The sequence below is a fragment of the Sinohyriopsis cumingii genome, chromosome 19, assembly GCF_028554795.1.
Source record: "Sinohyriopsis cumingii isolate HCF-2022 chromosome 19, ASM2855479v2, whole genome shotgun sequence".
In the NCBI taxonomy this organism is placed as follows: domain Eukaryota; kingdom Metazoa; phylum Mollusca; class Bivalvia; order Unionida; family Unionidae; genus Sinohyriopsis; species Sinohyriopsis cumingii.
The window spans coordinates 48,076,800-48,097,148 of NC_142979.1; the positions used below are offsets into that span (position 1 = coordinate 48,076,800).

At 34.0% G+C, this 20,349-nt stretch overlaps 1 protein-coding gene across 1 annotated transcript in view; it reads right to left on the bottom strand.

Annotated features, from left to right (window-relative positions):
* LOC149775655 (protein mono-ADP-ribosyltransferase PARP4-like) overlaps positions 1-17,566 on the bottom strand; it is a 126,873-nt gene extending 109,307 nt beyond the window's left edge. Inside the window, exons 1-6 of the mRNA XM_089943841.1 lie at positions 17,451-17,566; positions 13,865-14,011; positions 7,602-7,800; positions 6,303-6,451; positions 3,678-3,791; positions 194-364 (exon numbers count right to left, since the gene is read on the bottom strand). Coding sequence (XP_089799967.1) covers positions 194-364; positions 3,678-3,791; positions 6,303-6,451; positions 7,602-7,800; positions 13,865-13,993 — 762 coding nt within the window. The 5' untranslated portion in view covers positions 13,994-14,011; positions 17,451-17,566. The remainder of the gene's footprint in view (positions 1-193; positions 365-3,677; positions 3,792-6,302; positions 6,452-7,601; positions 7,801-13,864; positions 14,012-17,450) is intronic.
* Positions 17,567-20,349: the final 2,783 nt, after the last annotated feature.

Here is a 20,349-nt window from a genome sequence, read left to right on the forward strand (position 1 = left end):
TACTGTCTGACTTCCACCTAGGTAGACAGACAACTTATATCACTGTTGTTGTCAAAAGCAAGTTTGGAAGTGCTGAATTTGCAAGGCAGTAATCATACTCCTAATGTATTTTGATAGATTAATGCATCTGCAGAAAAGTCTTTTTTGTGTGCCTAAACACAAAATAAAATTGTAAACCCATAGTGAAACATACCAGCCTGAGGCATGGTGACCCCAAATGTCCTAAGTCCACCCTGGCTGTGTCAGAAGGTCTCATGCTGTTTGGGGAACCAGTAAACTTCTTGTAGAGAAGTTCATATCCACTAATCACCTCCTCTACAGTCTCAAAGTACCATGTGACTGCTTCTTCAACTGATGTTACCACCTTGACATGCAACAAATGACCAGAATGATATTAACAAACCATCAGTATATACTGTGAATGGATGATTTTTTTGTGGCTTACCAATTCTTTGTGGAATTCATGGTTGCTTCTGTCAGCTAATTCTAGGACCAAGTAAAGATGTTCTGCCTTGAAAGATATCATGCGAATATCCCAGAATAGAACATTTTACAACCTTAAATTGGCCTACAGCTATGGCTTTAGAAACACATTAAAAACTGGGCTAAAGATGTAAAGTCACTGCCAGACAGCACTGTGATGCAAAAAAGAAGGTTAAATATTCAACGTCACTCTCATACATGTAAGTGTATTCACTTGAAATGATCACCTATTAAGCTTATTGGATTGATTTATTTTCCCCTTTTTCTCTGAAATGTTTTAGTTGTCAACTTGTTTTACAGATAGGAAGCAGTTTGCCCTCTCTTCTGGCAAACCAATTATCATACGGGACATATATTTACTTTTTTAATGAGATTTAATTTAAATTAATATAATGCATATGCTTATTTAAAATAAAGGTAAAGCAAAGGATAGAGTGCATCTATACCTAGGTCCACACAACATATTGTCAGTCACAATGATGATCACTCATGTTTTCTTGAGGCAATCAATTTTCCTTTCAAATAGTTTATTTACTTATCCCTTCTTTATTTCACATTAAAATGATGTACATTCTTCCTAAAAGAACTGATACAAAAATATGTTTCTCACAGCAAACACCACTAATATTTCTTTAAACATATTTCTAAGTCCTCACTGCTAAAATGTCAAACAGCTTATGAAAGGTACACTAAGGAAATAATTTACAGTGATTATCTAATGCAGTCATAAATCTTAAATTGTCCTTGCAGGCAATTTAATTTTGTAATGAGACTATTTACTTTGATGATGCATGAATGCTTGAGTTGGTGGTTTGGGATGGGATCAAGAGTATAATATCTAAATACTTACTTACATATATAATATATATAATTTATAGGGTTTCCTCTCAAACAAAGATAATTAATTTCCAATAACAAACTAAGTAGGCATCTCACAAACTATGATCATTAATGTTCAATAACACATTAGAAAGGCTTCTCTCAAAACTATGACCAATAATGTTAAATAACACACTAAGTAAGCTTCTCTCAAACTAGGACCATCAATGTTCAATAACACATTAGGAAGGCTTCTCTCAAACTATGACCATTAATGTTCAATAACACATTAGGAAGGCTTCTCTCAAAACTAGGAACATTAATGTTCAATGATATACTAAGAAGACTTCTCTCAAACTAGGACCATTAATGTTCAATAACACATTAGGAAGACTTCTCTCAAAACTAGGAACATTAATGTTCAATAATATACTAAGAAGACTTCTCTCAAACCAGGACCATTAATGTTCAATAACACATTAGGAAGGCTTCTCTCAAAACTAGGACCATTAATGTTCAATATGTTCAGTAATATACTAAGAAGACTTCTCTCAAACTATGACCATTAATGTTCAATAACACATTAGGAAGGCTTCTCTCAAAACTAGGACCATTAATGTTCAATAACACATTAGGAAGGCTTCTCTCAAAACTAGGAACATTAATGTTCAATAATATACTAAGAAGACTTCTCTCAAACCAGGACCATTAATGTTCAATAACACATTAGGAAGGCTTCTCTCAAAACTAGGACCATTAATGTTCAATATGTTCAGTAATATACTAAGAAGACTTCTCTCAAACTATGACCATTAATGTTAAATAACACACAAAGTAAGCTTCTCTCAAACTAGAACCATTAATGTTCAGTAATATACTAAGAAGACTTCTCTCAAACTAGGACCATCAATGTTCAATAACACATTAAGAAGCTTCTCTCAAATCAGGACCATTAATGTTCAATAACACACCAAGTAGGCTTCTCTCAAATCAGGACTATTAAATTTCAATAACATACTCAGAAGGTTTCTCATAAACCAGAATCATTAATGTTCATTAACACATCAATCAGGCTTCTATCAAATCAGGACCATAACTGTTCAATGGCATATTAAGTAATTTTCAACACTAAATAACAAGAATACCGAAAATGAAAATAGCATGTCTGCCTCCATCTTATTAAGAGTCATGATGACCCTGACCTCCTAATCCCAAAATCCGCAGGCTTCTTTGTCTTGTCAATGGTAACCTACCATAGAGGTTTAGTGATAGCAAATATTCAGCAGACACTTTAGTTCTTATGCAAAAAAACTTATCTCCCTTTGTCAGAATGCAGTGACCTTGACCACTGGCTCTAATGTATAAAATTAATTGATATACTTCTTGGTAGTAGGTTTGGTAAGCGCATATTTACTTAAACTCAAGTAATTTTGCACAGAAACCATTTTACTTTAATTATCATGGTGACTTTAACTTTTACTTTTAAATACCAAAATTAATTGGTTTCTCTTGTAGCTTGTAGAGTATCAAATCCAAATATTTTGTGAAGCTATCTCCAACAGAACTGCAGTTATTACCAAAATCATGGTCAGTCACAGTGACCTGGACCATTTAACTCTTTTGTCCCCTTTTGTGCAACATACCTGCGAAATTTGATGAATTAGATAAAACAAAAAATGTTGATTCTGCACAGAATTCATTTGACAGTCGGAACAAATAACCTTTACCTCTGCCCTTTTTCACCCACAAATTAAAAAGGTTCTTAGTCTCCCACAGTGCAACCCTCTATATTCTGTCAAGGTATGAGAAGCAGTACTGCACAGAAACTGAAATGTTATTCCTGTCAGTGACCTTGCATTAAAACCTGTTCAACCATAAACCAATAGGGTTCGTTGTTGACTACGGGGCAACCCATCTGCTGAGTTGGTGAAGGTGTGTGAAGAAGAACTCAAGCTAGTGCAAGGAAACCAAATTGTTATCAAATGGTCAGGTGGCACTGACAATAACCCAATATGCACTACCTTATGTTAGGCATATAAAAAGCAAATATTATCGATCCAAAAATATTCTTGATGTTCAATTGACATGAATAATACGACAATGCAAAAGCACTATGACCTACATGCATGTAACAAGAGGATAGAAAACTCAACGCACAGAAAAGTAAACTGTAGCATTGTTCATTTGAAACATCATGATGACAACAATGCACTTACCACCATAAAAATGATACCCATGTCTTGCTAGATACAAACACCGATGAAACAAAAACAGTGTTAATGTTGCTAACTTTGTGGAAAAGTAAAAGTACTGATATCTGTAGAAAACTGCTGCTAACTGTATGGAAAAGCACTGCTAACTGACATATGTGTTACATTGTTTTTATCCATGGCTGCTCCCTGGGCATAAAGACGGAATTTGCTTTGCCCTGACTGAGGAGTCCCACTTGGTTGGGCATGGATCTCCAGCACCTGTACCAAAGTCCCACTCTGAAATAAAATCAGATCTGTTAAGCATAAAACATACAAGTACTTTTAGGATTTTGTAACTGCACAACACAATGATGTAAAGTCATTAAAATTCATCTAATTATATTTTAAAGCCAAGATTTTAACAAACAAAAGTTAAGGTGAATTTCAGCAAGTAAATCAGATTGCAACACTCTCAGGGCCTGGATATAAACTCAGTTTCCTCATATCCTGAGAACAGGACCTTACATACAACTTAACATATACCTGTTTATTATACTGTGCTATGATCAACAAAACAATTGAGGTTCCAGTTTCCTCAGACTGAGCCTAAATGTTTCATTTTTGTCTATACCATGGGTAATGGCAGTATATGAACTATATGGTCAAGGACAATTTAGACTACTTTAGAACCATAAGCATCTTGCTGATATGGATGGGTGTCAAATGTTTGTGTGTGTGTGTGTGTGTGTGTGATCTGGAATTTTAACGTAGCTTTAACAATTTCTGAGTCATATCGCGTACGATGTCTGCAGTGTGGCAGTTTATAGTGACGTCTAGCACTGGAGCATCATGCTGCAGACATGTAGCATGATGTTCCACCGAGTCACATTATCCTGACTCCAGGCCAACCAGTCCTAACACTAACCTCTTAATGCTGAGCACCAAGTGAGGCACATGCTAGTACCATTTTTATAAGTCTTTGGTATGATTCGGCTGGGGAATGAACCCATTTTCCAGTGAGAGTAGAACTATTAAAGAAGGCTTTTAAATGTCCAGTTTGCATATTGGGCTCTAATGTATATAAAACACAAACATGCTGAATAAAAATAATTTAATAACATAAATATGATCCTGCAATGACTGTAGGACCATTGGAAAAACTTCAGTAGCACAGAGGACATATGGGAAGGCAAATTAAACAGTCGCCTTTGACTAGAGAATAATAAATTATAAAACAAGTCTTTTATTTGTCAGACATAAACATACAGCTAGGCAAAAATACGTTGTCATGTGACTTTTTCTCTGATTTATTCACCTGCCTTTTATATGCCAACCATATTTAGACGATGCATGGCACAAAAGAGACCTGCATACATGAATGTATTGATCAGTCTGCATGTCCAATTAATTCAAACAGGTCAATCAAGATGACCAGGTATGGTCAGATAAATTTAGAAACAAAAATCTGGTATAAATACATGCATTGGTCAACATATAGGGCAGTGGCTGTTCTGTTATTGCACATGTTTCTACAAACCTAGAATACAGCTGTCAGCCAGACCAAAAGTGAACAGTATAAAGCATTTATATTTTTTAATTGATGAATTAATAAAAATTAAAACATGTCAGCAAATGTCCTGCTTAGTAATGTGCCTGTCAGTTATTAAGTAGTACAACTAATTTTTAATATTTCTCAAATCTCTGTTGATTATTCACAATATAAAACAATGTTCGGTATCAGAGAAGACAAATTTTTTCCTGTGTTTGGAAAGAACTTTTAGTACATGTTTTCCTTCCTCTCTGAATACATACTGTTGAATTTCTAAATTATTACCATATATGTAAAACACAGAGGACAACCTATCCTGTGTAAGATGAAAACTTATAGTATGAATTCCTCTCTTTCTGTTTGCAGGTAGCTGAATTAATTAAAATCACACTAATTAAATTCAAACTAACTAAATAAAATAATTAGATAAAAGAGAGGACTCTCATATGCAAAAAAGAACTTATACATTAAAACCTGTCTTGGAAGATCACCCCTTCTACCAAAAAATAATGTTTTCTCAAGATAAGTGGTCTCTCATAACAGGTCACATCACTATATAATCAATAAATCCATGCAATCAGAATCAGGTCCCTCAAGACAGGTGGTCTCTCATGGAAGTGATCTTTCAGAACAGGTTTGTTTTTACTGAAGCAAGTTTTCATATCTTATTTGTATCAGGACCGTGGAACTTGCTGAAACTGTAAAGAAACTTTAAGGTCCTTTCATTGTTAGGTGTGCTTAACCTGTAATTTGGAAGTCTAGGCAAGCACACTTAATATAAGATAATACATTTATTCAGTACAATTTGTTCATGGTCACTAAAAAGAAATGCTGGTACTCATAATTTAATAATTATTTGTACCCATGTATTTTGTTATAGTGGGAAATTTTAACAAAGATGCCACAAACACACTTGCTACAAGGTAGCAACTTTCCCATAAAGAACTCCTCTGTTTGAATATTTTCAGTTTTGATACTAACCATGAAATAGAGAACAGATGATGAACAATATTAAAAACAGGAGTTTTAACAGTTACTCTTTTGCAGCACTATTTTTCAGTTTTTGAATAGCCAAAACTTGCATATTATTGTATTTGAGCATGTGTAACATAAACCCAACTGTTAACTGCACAGAGCCAGATCTGTTATTGCATACTATGCTGGCAGTGCATCATGCAACAGCACATCTAGGTTCATTCTGTTTGCACCTGAGTGCATGTTATGTACATTACACATGAAAAATTAGAGATGCTGCAAACCTGAAGAACTGACCACTTAGCCAGTTCATATCTGCCCTCATCAAACTCAGGTCCATCTGGATCACCATGCAGGAAGCTAGGGTGTGATGCAAGATTAATGAGTTTCCCATGCTTCTTCTTCTTTCGGATGACACCTTCTGAGGAAGATCCTAAAATACAATGGATCAGTATGTACAGGGCCTTGTGCACCACACTGTATTCCACGTGTCCAACAGACAATTCACACAATTATCATATAACAGATTTTGAAACTTACTTCAATAACCCTTAGATTGTACAACTATATATAAAAAGATAATTAGATTAAAAGATACAAAGAAAGCAATATATATGCTAATTAACAAGTATACATGTGTAAATTTATTACTAACAGATGCCTTTAAGAGCTTCTTAATTATATGATTAACAAGAATACACTGACTGATACATATTACACTGGTTACTTGTTAAGGTTACGGTGACCTTTACATGGACCGTTATAATCCTGAAACCATCAGGCCTTTTGTCTTATCAAAAGCATACTACTTGCAAAGTTTGATGAGGATAAATTCAGAAGAATTATGTTATTATGAAAAACTTATCATAGTGTCCTTCATCTATAATCCTTAGATATAAAATTAATCAACAGGCTTCTTGTACCACCAAACATAATGTAACTATAAGTACTGGTGAAGGAATGTTAAGTACAACTCAAGTTATTGTGCAGAAACCATTGTACTTTCTTGTATCATAGTGACATTGATTTTTTGACCTTTTGACCCCCAAGTCGACAGGCTTATCTGCCTTAGACTGAAACCTACGTACAAAGTTTGCTGAAGGTATGTCAAGCAGAATTTAAGTTGATACACAGAAACAATTGTTTTAAATTTCCTGGCTACAGTATCTGACCTCAAAGTGTCTTATCCTAAAATCAATTTGGTTTTTTTTCCAACAGGACAACCCATCTGCAAAGTTTGGTCAAGGTTATGTGAACTAAAACTTATGCTTTTCCATGAAAACCATCTGCTATTGTCAATCACAATAACCTTGAGGTTTGACCCCATTGTACCCCTAAATCTAAAGGGTTCTTTGTCTTCAACAGAAACCTACCTGCAAAGCTTGGTGAAGGTATGTAAAGCTGAACCCAAGTTACTGCATGGAAGCCAAATGGATGGATGGATGGGTGGACGGGTGGATGGATGGATGGATGGATGGACATAAATAGCCTAAACATAATATGGAGACATAGAAAAAAAAGGGAAATCTCTCTGCCAGAATGATAAGGCATTCAGTGTAGTTGAGAAAGCTCATGTAACTCACTTTGAATTCTCCCCGTCTTGAGCCCCTGCTCATATTGAGGCTCAGCAACTACGTAACTCTCTGTGCTCAGGACATGTCCTTGCTGAATACACTGGTCCACATATTTGGGGTTCACCACAGGAATGCTGTATCGCCTGGCTTGTCTTATTTTAAATGAGTGACTAACAGTGCTTTTGTTGAACAGAACTATTAAAGATGCCTGCAATGGAGATCATAATGAAATATTACTTTTACCTGATTATTTGATTTTCTAAAGGAAGTGATGCTGTAATGGGTTGTCAAAATTAGTAGCTATTCCCAATCAGCCCATTTCTTCCCTCCATTTATCTTTTTTTAATTTATGACTATTTAAATTATTTCAGATAATCATATGAAATTCAAACATACCTAATTTGGAAAGAAAAATATTATCTTATATGTCTGAATTAAAGCAAGTGTAGTACAAATGTCTTCATCATGTCCTTTGACAATGACCATGTTATCATGGAAAGAAGATCACTTATCTCATTTCAGATACTGTCAAAATATACCCACATGATACTGGTAAGTTTCATTTATTCACAAAAAATTATATTAACCAACAAGTTACTGAATTGTAATCATTAAAGATATTATTCAGATATAAATCTAAACACACTGTGTTATCATGCTCACAAGTCGTCACAGATAAAAACCGGAGACAAGATCTTTGACCTTGAAATCAATGTTCAAGTGCAATCAAAAGAAAAAGTATTACAAGGTCAAATTCATTTGCATATGAACATTTAACCATGTTCCTGAGCTCAGTGAAGTTATTTTTTTTAAAAGCAGGCAGTGGCCTTTAACTTGTCACCAGGGTCAAGTAGGTTTGGCTTTCAAACTTGTTCATAATAGTGTTGACATGTTAAATGATCTGATCTGCAACATTTTCATTTCAGAACCAATTATATACTGCACAAGATGTTTTAGTGAAAACAAAGTGTCAGTGATACATCCAGTCAAGAGAAGTAGTGAAAACAAAGTGTCAGTGATACATTCAGCCAAGAGAAGGAGTGAAAACAAAGTGTCAAAATACATTCAGCCAAGAGAAGTAGTGAAAACAAAGTGTCAAAATACATTCAGTCAAGAGAAGTAGTGAAAACAAAGTGTCAAAATACATTCAGTCAAGAGAAGTAGTGAAAACAAAGTGTCAAAATACATTCAATCAAGAGAAGTAGTGAAGACAAAGTGTCAGTGTGATTCATTCAGTCAAGAAAAGTAGTAAAAACAAGATGTTTTTAGATGCCCACTATGGTTGCCATGTTGAAAATCATGTTGAAAATCAGATCAGCAGCTTTTTATCTTGACCAGTTATATATTGTTAGTGTTTTAGTGAAAACCCCATGCCAGTACAAGGATCTGTTCAGGAAAATAAGCAATAGGAAGATTTTAAGCACGGGCTTTAAATCAGCCATTGTGGAGGTTAGATTTTAAGGATGGACAATAAATCAGCCATTGTTGGGGTTATATTTAAGGATGGGCAATAAATCAGCCATTGTGGAGGTTAGATTTAAGGATGGGCAATAAATCAGCCATTGTGGAGGCTAGATTTAAAGATTGGCAATAAATCAGCTATTGTGGAGGTTAGATTAGCATCATTCATATGTAGAACCAACTACACATCACATTAAATGTTTCAGTGAACACCCTATGTCAATAGAGACATCCATTTTGGAGGAATACCCATGATGGGATTTTCATGATGGTTGCAAAAGCATTTTGGGACATTATATCTGCACCATTTTCAATCAGAAACAACTTCATATTTTATGAAGTCTGAAAGTGGAGACTCCATGTTTGTCTGACCATCCATGCAGGAGGAGTTGCAATTACAATAATTTCCTGATGTCCATCATGGTGACCATGTTGTTGTCAGATTGGCATCATTTAATTTAGGACAGCTAAATGTCACAAGAAATGTTTTGTGAAAACATCATGTCAATATGACCATTCATTCAAGAGGATTCATGATAACAAGACTGGCGTCATTTTAATTTAGGAACAGCTAAATGTCACAAAAAATGTTTTGTGAAAACATCATGTCAGTATGACCATTCATTCAAGAGGATTCATGATAACAAGACTGATGTCATTTTAATTTAGGAACAGCTAAATGTCACAAAAAATGTTTTGTAAAAACATCATGTCAGTATGACCATTCATTCAAGAGGATTCATGATAACAAGACTGGCGTCATTTTAATTTAGAAACAGCTAAATGTCACAAGAAATGTTTTGTGAAAACATCATGTCAGTATGACCATTCTTTCAAGAGGATTCATGATAACAAGACTGGCATCATTTTAATTTAGAAACAGCTAAATGTCACAAGAAATGTTTTGTGAAAACATCATGTCAGTATGATCATTCATTCAAGAGGATTCATGATAACAAGACTGGCATCATTTTAATTTAGGAACAGCTAAATGTCACAAGAAATGTTTTGTGAAAACACCATGTCAATATGACCATCCATTCAAGAGGATTCATGATAACAAGACTGGCGCCATTTTAATTTAGGAACAGCTAAATGTCACAAGAAATGTTTTGTGAAAACACCATGTCAATATGACTATCCATTCAAGAGGATTCATGATAACAAGACTGGCGTCATTTTAATTTAGAAACAGCTAAATGTCACAAGAAATGTTTTGTGAAAACACCATGTCAATATGACTATCCATTCAAGAGGATTCATGATAACAAGACTGGCGTCATTTTAATTTAGGAACAGCTAAATGTCACAAGAAATGTTTTGTGAAAACACCATGTCAATATGACTATCCATTCAAGAGGATTCATGATAACAAGACTGGCATCATTTTAATTTAGGAACAGCTAAATGTCACAAGAAATGTTTTGTGAAAACACCATGTCAATATGACCATCCATTCAAGAGGATTCATGATAACAAGACTGGCGCCATTTTAATTTAGGAACAGCTAAATGTCACAAGAAATGTTTTGTGAAAACACCATGTCAGTATGACCATTCATTCAAGAGGATTCATGATAACAAGATTTAAAGATGACTATGGTCAATGAAAGATTAGAACCATTTTACTTTATGAGGTCTACAGTCTGCATTTCATAGCAATTAAGTGCTGACTGTGTTTGATATATGACTGGCAGAAGTATTTGTTGTATTGTTGCACCAAATTAAAAACAGACCTGCTTTTTATTAGCAAGTTAATTATGTTTTTTGAAAGAAATAAAGAGGTGGAATAAAGGAAACTTAAAATGCATTTTAATACTACTACTTGTATAATAGGTAGCAAGGTTGTGGGTCTGGTCAACTCATTTCAATTGATCAACTGAATACTTTTATAAATATTATTATGTATGTAATATAATTAAACTACCTTAAATTAGCCTAGTCATTCACAAGTGTGATTAAAGATAGCACAACAACCAAAAGAAATGAATACATGTACTTGAAGTAAAAAAGCTTTTCACAGGTACTGTTCATTGTATAGAAGAAAGTTTAAGAGTTTGTAGTTAACTTAAAATTCCTGAATTGGCATTTAGAAATCTCCATATTACTTTCACTATTACTTGCAATGAAATCGCAGTAACAATATTTTACTTGAAGAAGAATAAAAAATGATTTTCGATGTTGACCATTGTTTCAAGAAATAAATGTACCTAGTATTTTACAAGAAAGGAATCTCATTTATTTTAAATCAGCTAGTCTTTTTCACTGCTTTGTTTGCTCCTTTTTGTTGTAATGCTGTGACCTTACAAAGCAGAGAACCAAACTTATCAACAACAAAGTGGCTGTAATGAAATACACAATGTTTTCACATACACAAGAAGATTATTGAAGAATATTATTATTATGTTAATGATTTTTTAGAAGTTGGGCATCTTAAAAATAAAGGTAACTGATACAAAAAAAACAACTATGTTATAAAAAGCGCTTTATTGACAACTAATCCCAATGCAAGTATAAAACATATATTTGGGAATTAAACAGCCCAGTTGCCCCACACCCCACCCGTGTTTTTACGATGTTCAGTGTGGATACCATCCCTCTGTAACTCGTGTCCTCACGACACTATAAGCAAAAGCATGAATTACTAAGGCACCTCCAAAAACTCATGAAGACAATGCCATCCCCCCATGACTTATGAAGGGGAATCATTATCTATAAAGAGTTTTTCTGGTAAAGTTATTGACTCTTTTGTATAAATTACCTTTACTTTCAAGATAACAACCTCTGCAAGACCCTTAACAACAGTATTGAGCAGGAGGTTTCAACACCCATCAAGTTTACACAAATATTATGTACATTACATCACTGCGGATTCACAACAAAACAAGATTTCTCTTTTTACACATGCAGGGACATTTATTTCATGAAACAAATGTCAACTTTGAAACTCAATTTTGTATTGTTCTATTAGTAAAGTATTGATGCCATGATATCACTGCAAGCAACAGAGAAAGTTCTTCTTATCCTTGAGGAAAGCTCTGAATGACAATTCAGGAAAACTTCACTACAAATTCTGGAACTTGTTTCTCCATAATGAACCATATTTGTGAAACTAAGCTTTTTATTCAGGAAGTACTCATTTAGCTTGGTTGTCATGCTATCTTTGATCACATTTCTGAATGAACTGAATAATTTAAGGTAGTTTAATTATAATACTTACATAATAATATTTATAACAATTGATAACTGAAATGAATTGTCCAAACCAACTACATTGACCACTAGCTCTTACATATGTAGGATTTGTATGCCTTTTAAATTTTCTTTTACTTCAACCCCTTTATTTGATTTGATACAAAAGACAAAATTAACATGATAATACAAAGCAGGTCTACTTTTAACTAAGTGTAACAATACAATAAATATGTCTTCAAGTCAGATATCAAAATATGGTCAGTAATTAATTAAGCTTTCAAAGAAATGCTCATTGATGGCAGAATGACATTTTCACGTTTGGATACAAGATGGCATATTACATAATCAATGATTAAACTGAAACCCAACTAAAAGATAGAACTAAAATACAAATTTCACTTGAAAAGAAATTATTTCATTGGTATTTATTTATTAAAGTGTTTCCAGCAGAATGCATTAGTGACATTTTCATTGACTGAAATTTAGTTAAATGTTTTTTGACTGAGTATTGAGAATGTTATTTGGAAAGAAAATGTAACAAAATATAAGACTTCTTATTCAAAGTTGAGAATTTCACAATCTTAATTCCAATTTCTGAGCAATACCAGCCATTTCTGATGATAAAACAAGTGATATATCAAGGTTTCATTTATCAAAAAAAATTTGATTGTGATTTTCTTCATGTTAAACAAATAGGGACAATATTCTTTGTATTTTCTAGTTTTATAAAATAGGATCCATGCCTGACCATGCATTGTAAGTGGGTTTGTGAGTTATCCAGGTGTGAGTTATCGAGGGAGTGGTTTGTCAGCAATTAGTAATCTAGGAACTCCTAGATATTAGAATGAATTACAATGTAGAGTTTCTGCTGTGCTCATCTGAAGTCACATGGTCAAAAAGCTTTCCTATCTTTATAGTTATATTTGAAGGCAGATCAGCATCACATGGATGTTTGCTATTAAATCTGGTTTAATTCTGCTGAGCAGCTTTGATAAGAAGTTGATTAAAGGTTCTATGTCTAGTAATGGCAGCCATATTGAAATTATTTGACAGTGGATTGGCATCATTTATAAAAATGTGAAAGACCCATATCCCTTTCTAAAATTCAATAAAACTCTAATCATTAGCTTCTAAGAAAATATTGTTTAAAAGTTTTTCTATATTTAGAAAAGAGTAGTGATATCTGATGGCAGATTAGTGTCATCTGTGAAAAGAACTTCATGCCAGGATGCTGTTAAATCTGTTGTGTAGTTTTTTAAAAGTTGTTTCAAGGCTTTTCTAATTTTATTAATAGTTGTCATATTTGATGGTGGATTGGGATCATTTTGTAAAAATTAAAAGCCACTCATGTGAGGATGCTCTTTGTTAAATTTAGTTCAAGTTGGTTCAGTGGATTTTGAGAGATGTTCAAAACAGTATGATGTGTGATAGAAAACAGTTGATGCATAACACATTGGATGCGGCATTACACTTTACACTTACATGACCAAACAGCCAGGCAAACTAAAAGCTTAAGCATGATATCAATATTGTTAATGCTGTTCCAACCATTGCCAACAGAAACATGCTGCCTATATCTTACAATCAGAGAATACAGACATATAATTGCGTTAATACCCTCTTTGTTACTATATATGAGATCACTCCACCATTGTCGGTGATTTTCTTTTTCCAAGATGCTTTCTCTTTGAAAGAGGTATTTGTATCAAACAGGAGGACTAATGTACAATTTTTGAAGATTTTCATGACTGGCTTCTGAAGATCCTGAAATATAACAAACTCTTTATCAAAAAAGTGGGGCAACATACAGTTCCCAAGTTTAAGTATCAAAAAATTAGCAAAACAGCATTACCACCATGATTTTCAGTTATTCATACCCTCTTACATGGACCTCATGACACCTCCACCACCAGGAAATGGGTGAAAATTCTGAAACTGTTGCACTCTACTGATCATATTTGGGGTCCCGGGTGGATGAGTGGTCTAAAGCAATCACCTTTACCGATCACTGCCATCTCACCTCTGTCCACTAGGTTCAAGTCTCAGGCTTGGCCAATGTGGGTATGTGAGAAAGCTTGCCAGTAGCTTCTTGTGGGTCAGTGGTTCTTACCAGGGGTTTTCCGAGCTCTTCTTCCACCAGTTATATTGGCTGCCATGTACAGCCTATCATGCACTGAAAATGGTGTGAAACTCAAAAAAAACACCAACAACAATAACTGATCATACTGCAAAATCCAGTCTATCATAAATGCTACAGAAGAAGATGTATTACATTACACATGCTCCCAGGTACATGTAGGCATTCAGGATATCTTAATCCCCATCTCTTCTTCAAGAAGCAAGGACGTAAATATTTTGCAGCAGAAACTAGTGAAGAAAATACTCGAACAAGACATATGTTGGAAAGGTTCCAGGATACCACCCTTGGCAAACGTCATGAGGTGGGGAATTAGCTATGATTGGAGATAATGCACAAATCTCTTGTGTTGGCCGATATCTATGATTTCACAGCTCAAGAAAACAAAATAGTGAGTGAAATCAATGCTTGTAATTGTTTTACTTTTATACCTTTATCTAAATTTAACCCCATGTAAGTACATGTTTTCAGAAGCTACAATCTCTGTGAAGAAACCAATACACTATGTTGTCGTCAACTGCATGTGACCTGTTAAGTCAATCAGAATTCCTAATTAAAACTGTATGAAATAATACAATTTATTTAAATCTGTCAATTAAATTCAGTTGTATATAAGCAAGCCCATCTATGGGAATTTTATTGCGATGACACAGTAGGGGTGTATTTTTAGTAATCATCTGACGGTAGCCCAGCTGTCACTTTGGTCTCTGTTACTGGGCTAATAAAAGGATTATGTTTGTTGAATTTATCTGATGTTTATCTCAGCTTATATATTCTACAATCATCAAGCTTCAAAGACATTGTGGCTCTAATATTACTGTTTACACTATGAAATATTGTCTAAAATAAGTAACCAGTAACAGTAACCCATGCTGACACATAGCTTATCAAAATAATATTTGCATTAGATCTTACACAAATTAGACATAAAACAAATTTAAATAATCACTTTCTCATGTAAAAGTATTTAGATTGAGTATGTATTGTTAGAGAAACATAATGTACTTAAAAACTGTCTTTCTCCTTGGAAAACGTTCCCCAATTGCATTATGTTAGGAGAATAAGTAACAGATCAAAATTTGGACCGAAAGTTGCCAATTTTACTATGCTTGATTAATTTTCATTCATGTGTGATACCTTTTTTAATACCTTTACAACATTATTTAGGTTCATAATATGGTTAGCACTACAAAATAAGGTCTTGATCAATGAATGATTTATAAAGATCAAGATTTCACCTTAGACAAATGAGAACCAAAGTTCCAGATGAAAAAATTGGTCTATATAACATACACAGATTCAAATGGGCATACATTTATCATTTTTCAACCAATTTTTACAAAAGCGCTCTGAAGGTAACTAATGTTTATATATGTTGGAATGAAAACTTCCACAAAGTCTAGATTGAAGTGGTAGCACCTCTCTTTTCCTTTGTTAATCCCACATATTTATGTAAACCAACAAAATAAATTTGCATAAAAATCTTTTACTCTGCTGCTTTAATCCTTGTTTAACATGTGTGGGAATACTGAGCATTTATTGGGAAACTACAACCAATTTATGATAGACTAAGTCCCATATTCCTGTTGTGCTTTTTTATAGCAAATGTTAATTAAAAGGACTTAAAATTCTTTTCATTTATTGTTTAGGCATTTATTTTTTAGAAGAAAAATTTAAGTGACCATAACATTTTTTCTCAAAATAAGTGATAAAATTATATTGAAAAAGCTCTAGATACCATATTTTGAAAATTATTTTTATTTGCAAAGGTTAAAAAGTTAGCAGATATATGTACATATAACTTATAGTATATTTATTTTCATTGATACAAAAGACTTTAGATAATCCTCATTGGAAATCAGACTATCTATCAAACAATACTTTATTTTCTTATAAACAAGATAAAAGACGCATAAATCAGTTAATTAGTGTCACAACATCATTCACTCATCAAAGCAGTGCTTTCATTAACTCACCTTTCCAAAAAAAGATCAGATTTGGACATTTGTTTTAACATGATGTAAAGTATAAATCAAGTCAGCTGACCACCCGCCACATGATCAAAATTCTGAGCACATTACGAATGGGGGTCATTTTGTAGAATTTGATCACACATACTTTTAAATGGCATTTGTTCACTTTATTTCCATCATCAAACATCCATATTCCTCAGGAAGTCATTATATACATGCACTGAGAAATACATTTGTCAAAAACATTGGTAAAGTCTGTGGACATTTTTGGACAATGTCAAGTTACAGGTGTGATCCAATACAAACAGAATGTTGGTTGCTGTAATGTTGTAAAGAAAGACGCATATGCTGAAAAGAATTTGTGCTGCCCTTTTTTTTTGTTATGATTAGACTTGACATCCTCTTTTCTTGACCCATTTTAAGTACCTGGCTATCACTGCAAGATTCCGTTAGTGATAAATAATTATTGCGTGGACGTTTTTTGATGACAGTTAAGGTGCAGAGCATTCAACAATTCGGATTGAGAAAAAAAAACTGGTTGAACTGGTTAAATTAAAAAAAAATAATAATATTTAATTCAAGATGAGTAAAAGCGCCTAAATGACCTCGTTGACGTACACTACAAAAATCATACAGGCCTTGTCGGCATTCATGATAGTAAACAAATGACTGATAATTATGTTTTGGGCGTCGGTGCGTAGCACTAGTCCTACAATGTAAGACATAGCATATGTTGCTTTTGTTTAAGTGCTATGCCCAAAACATAAATATCAGCGTCAATGTCTTACCTGTAGGACTATGCGTAGCACTAAAACATAAATAACATGTGATACTTCGTACATGTAGGACTAGTCAAGCTCGTACGATTTATCGATGGTCGAAACATTCTTACTTCGTTAATGTATACTTCGTTGAAGGTGAGCAACCATGAATCGAATCCCTGAAGGGATATGGGATAATGGCTTGCTGAACATATTTAGCATGCATACAAATAAATTCTATCAAAATGTGTTACAGTACAAAAAGTTTTATAAAACATGACAGATTGTATTATATCTAAGTTATAGCTGGTGCAAACTGTATGCTTTTATACCTGTTAAATGCTCTTTGAAAACAAAACAGAACGGTTTATTTCCAACATAAACAATACTGTCCAATACTGTATTGTGATTTTCTTTTATAGACGATGAGAACTTTCCGTAATCATGTTTCAACTCTCTCTGTGTTTACATATTGTTTTGGTTTTCTGCAACTTATTGTAAGGGAGGCTACTCGAAGAGGTATGACTAAAACACGCAATGGAAAAATCCATCGCAATGGAAATATAGTACTCAATAGAAATTATTTTTGTGGGGGTTTTACATTTCTTTTATTGATAAAAATGAAAGGAAGATTTAATAATCAGATGCATACATATATTTTTGTATTGTAAAAAAGAAAATAGATTTTTTTTTTAAACTGACGCTAATAACTGTATGAAATGTGCGCATTTGAGAAAGAACACAATCGCAGTAGAGCTTTAGCGCAATGGAAACCATGTATGCAATGGAAATGATTTATTTAGTTTTTTAATGACTTTTTTAATTTAGGAAGGTTAAGAGATGGATTTCATCATTAGATGCATATTCTAAGCGTTATAAATTATACAGCACATCATGATGAATGAAAATTCAAAATTGACTTAAAAAAAATTCTACCTTCAACGTTCAATTAACTTTAAATCTATTTCTTTTCTTTTTTAAACTGTTTATTTGTTTCTGTTGCTGTTGTTGCTGTTGATTGGACAATGAATTGTTTTATGCTATTTTATTATTTCCAAAATACTTTCTACATTTTATAGTTCAGCTTCAAAGTATCTGCAAAGGTTATACACATACACTTTACTATATGAGTATATCCAATATGCCTAACAATTATCCATTAATTACATTATCGTGCATTTAGTTAGGGTGTTCCATTGGATTAACACCTTTCTTAAAGAGAGCGCATTTGATTAGAACGTCAGTCGGAATAGCGGTTTTAATTAATGGTTTTCTTTACGGTACCGCTATTTTTAGTTCTATTATGTCATGTTTCGTTGGATGCATTGAGAGAAGAAAAAAAGAAGAAAAAAGACGATTACATCGGGTAAGTATAAATATATAATATTTCTCAGTAACCATCCCACTTGTTCATGGTAATCGTGGAAAAAAAAGTGTTTGTTATGTGTGTGACGTAAATTGTAGGACGGCTGTTTTTCCTTTCATTCGTTCATGTTTATTACCGGTAGAATTTCTTGTGAATCGGCAAGCATCAGTTTTGATTACAAATTTTGAGCTAAAGACTTTAATATTCGAAACTAATTTTTCTTACTGACATGTCATCACAAACCTGGGTCAATCTCATTTTTATTCTTAAAGAAGGTCATGGTTGTTGGAGGTATTCTAGATTGGAAATTAAACTTGACCCTTGTCCAGGCAGCTTATATGAAAGTAGTGAATGGGGCCACCCTAGAGGACAATGGGAATTACCATTAAAAACACCCCTGGGCCACTCTAGGGACAATGGAAATTTAACATGGAGAAAAACGCTGGGCCACTCTAGGGACAATGGGAATTTAACATAGAGTTTGGGCTTGTCTAGGGACAATGGAAATTTAACATGGGAATAGAGTTTGGGCTTGTCTAGGGACAAGGGGAATGGAACAGGGGACTATAGTGTGGGTCTGTCTAGGGACAATGGGAATTTAACATGGGGAATAGATCGTGGGACTGTCTAGGGACAATGGGAAATTTAACATGGGGAATAGATCGTGGGACTGTCTAGGGACAATGGAAAATTTAACATTACGGAAACCCCTGGGGGATATAGCCTCAAGGGAATTTAACATATGGAAATTGAACATGGTGGATCTGTATAGCGTCAAGGGGAATTGAACATGGTGGGACTATCTATGGACAATGATGGTAGAGGGTCAAACACAACAGAGACAGAAACATACATACACTAGTACAAGCGTGGGATTTATATATAAAGCATTACGAAGACCTGAAATCTTGCTGGGGTGTTCAAAAATTTGCATAATTGTAATGATGCTATAAATAGCTATAATCAAGGAAATGCTCAACGACAAAATGGATGTGACTAAAATGACGAAATTGTCCCAGAATTTAAAGGAAAATAAACATATCCCCGAAAATTAAGTTACAATGGTTTAGACTAAAATGGATAAAATTAGTAACTACTTACAATATCAACTTCTGTGACGATCGTGGATAAATACCTATGTATCTATAATCAGCTGAAATTCCTATGAAATCCCACTATCTATTTATAGCTCCAACTTGTGGGTTTTTCCTTTGGAAAATCCCACTATCTTTTTATAGCCTCAGCTTGAGTGACGTTCCTGTTTATGAATTCTAGTATATATGTATAGCTACAAAATGTGGAAATCCCCAAGTCGATATTTATAGTCTCAAAATTTCCAGCGTCAGTGACGTCACTGTACTGAACACTAGGGGATAAATGTCAACAGTGTTGCAAGTCAAGTGGCTGACCTGAATACGCGCTACTGTAGGTAGGTAGGTAGAGTGTATCTGATAGGGATAAAGTGAGTTTTATAGGGACAAACAGAGACCAACACACACACACACACACACACACACACACACACACACACAACATACGCGAGCAGACACACACACACACACACACACACACAGAGGGAAGAGGAAAAAACAAACCCCAAATATACTATCCACACTCGGGAGGAAGAAAAAAAAAAACAACCAAATATACGATCTACACAACGTACGCTAACACACACACACACACACCACACGCGCGCACACACACACACACACACGCGCGCGCGCGCGCACCACAGAGGGAAGAAGAATAAAACCATTATACACTATCCACACGGAGTGAAGAAATAACCCTTTACATATACTATCAACAGAGAGTGAAGAAAATGACCCATTATATTCCATCAACAAAGAGTGAAGAAGAAA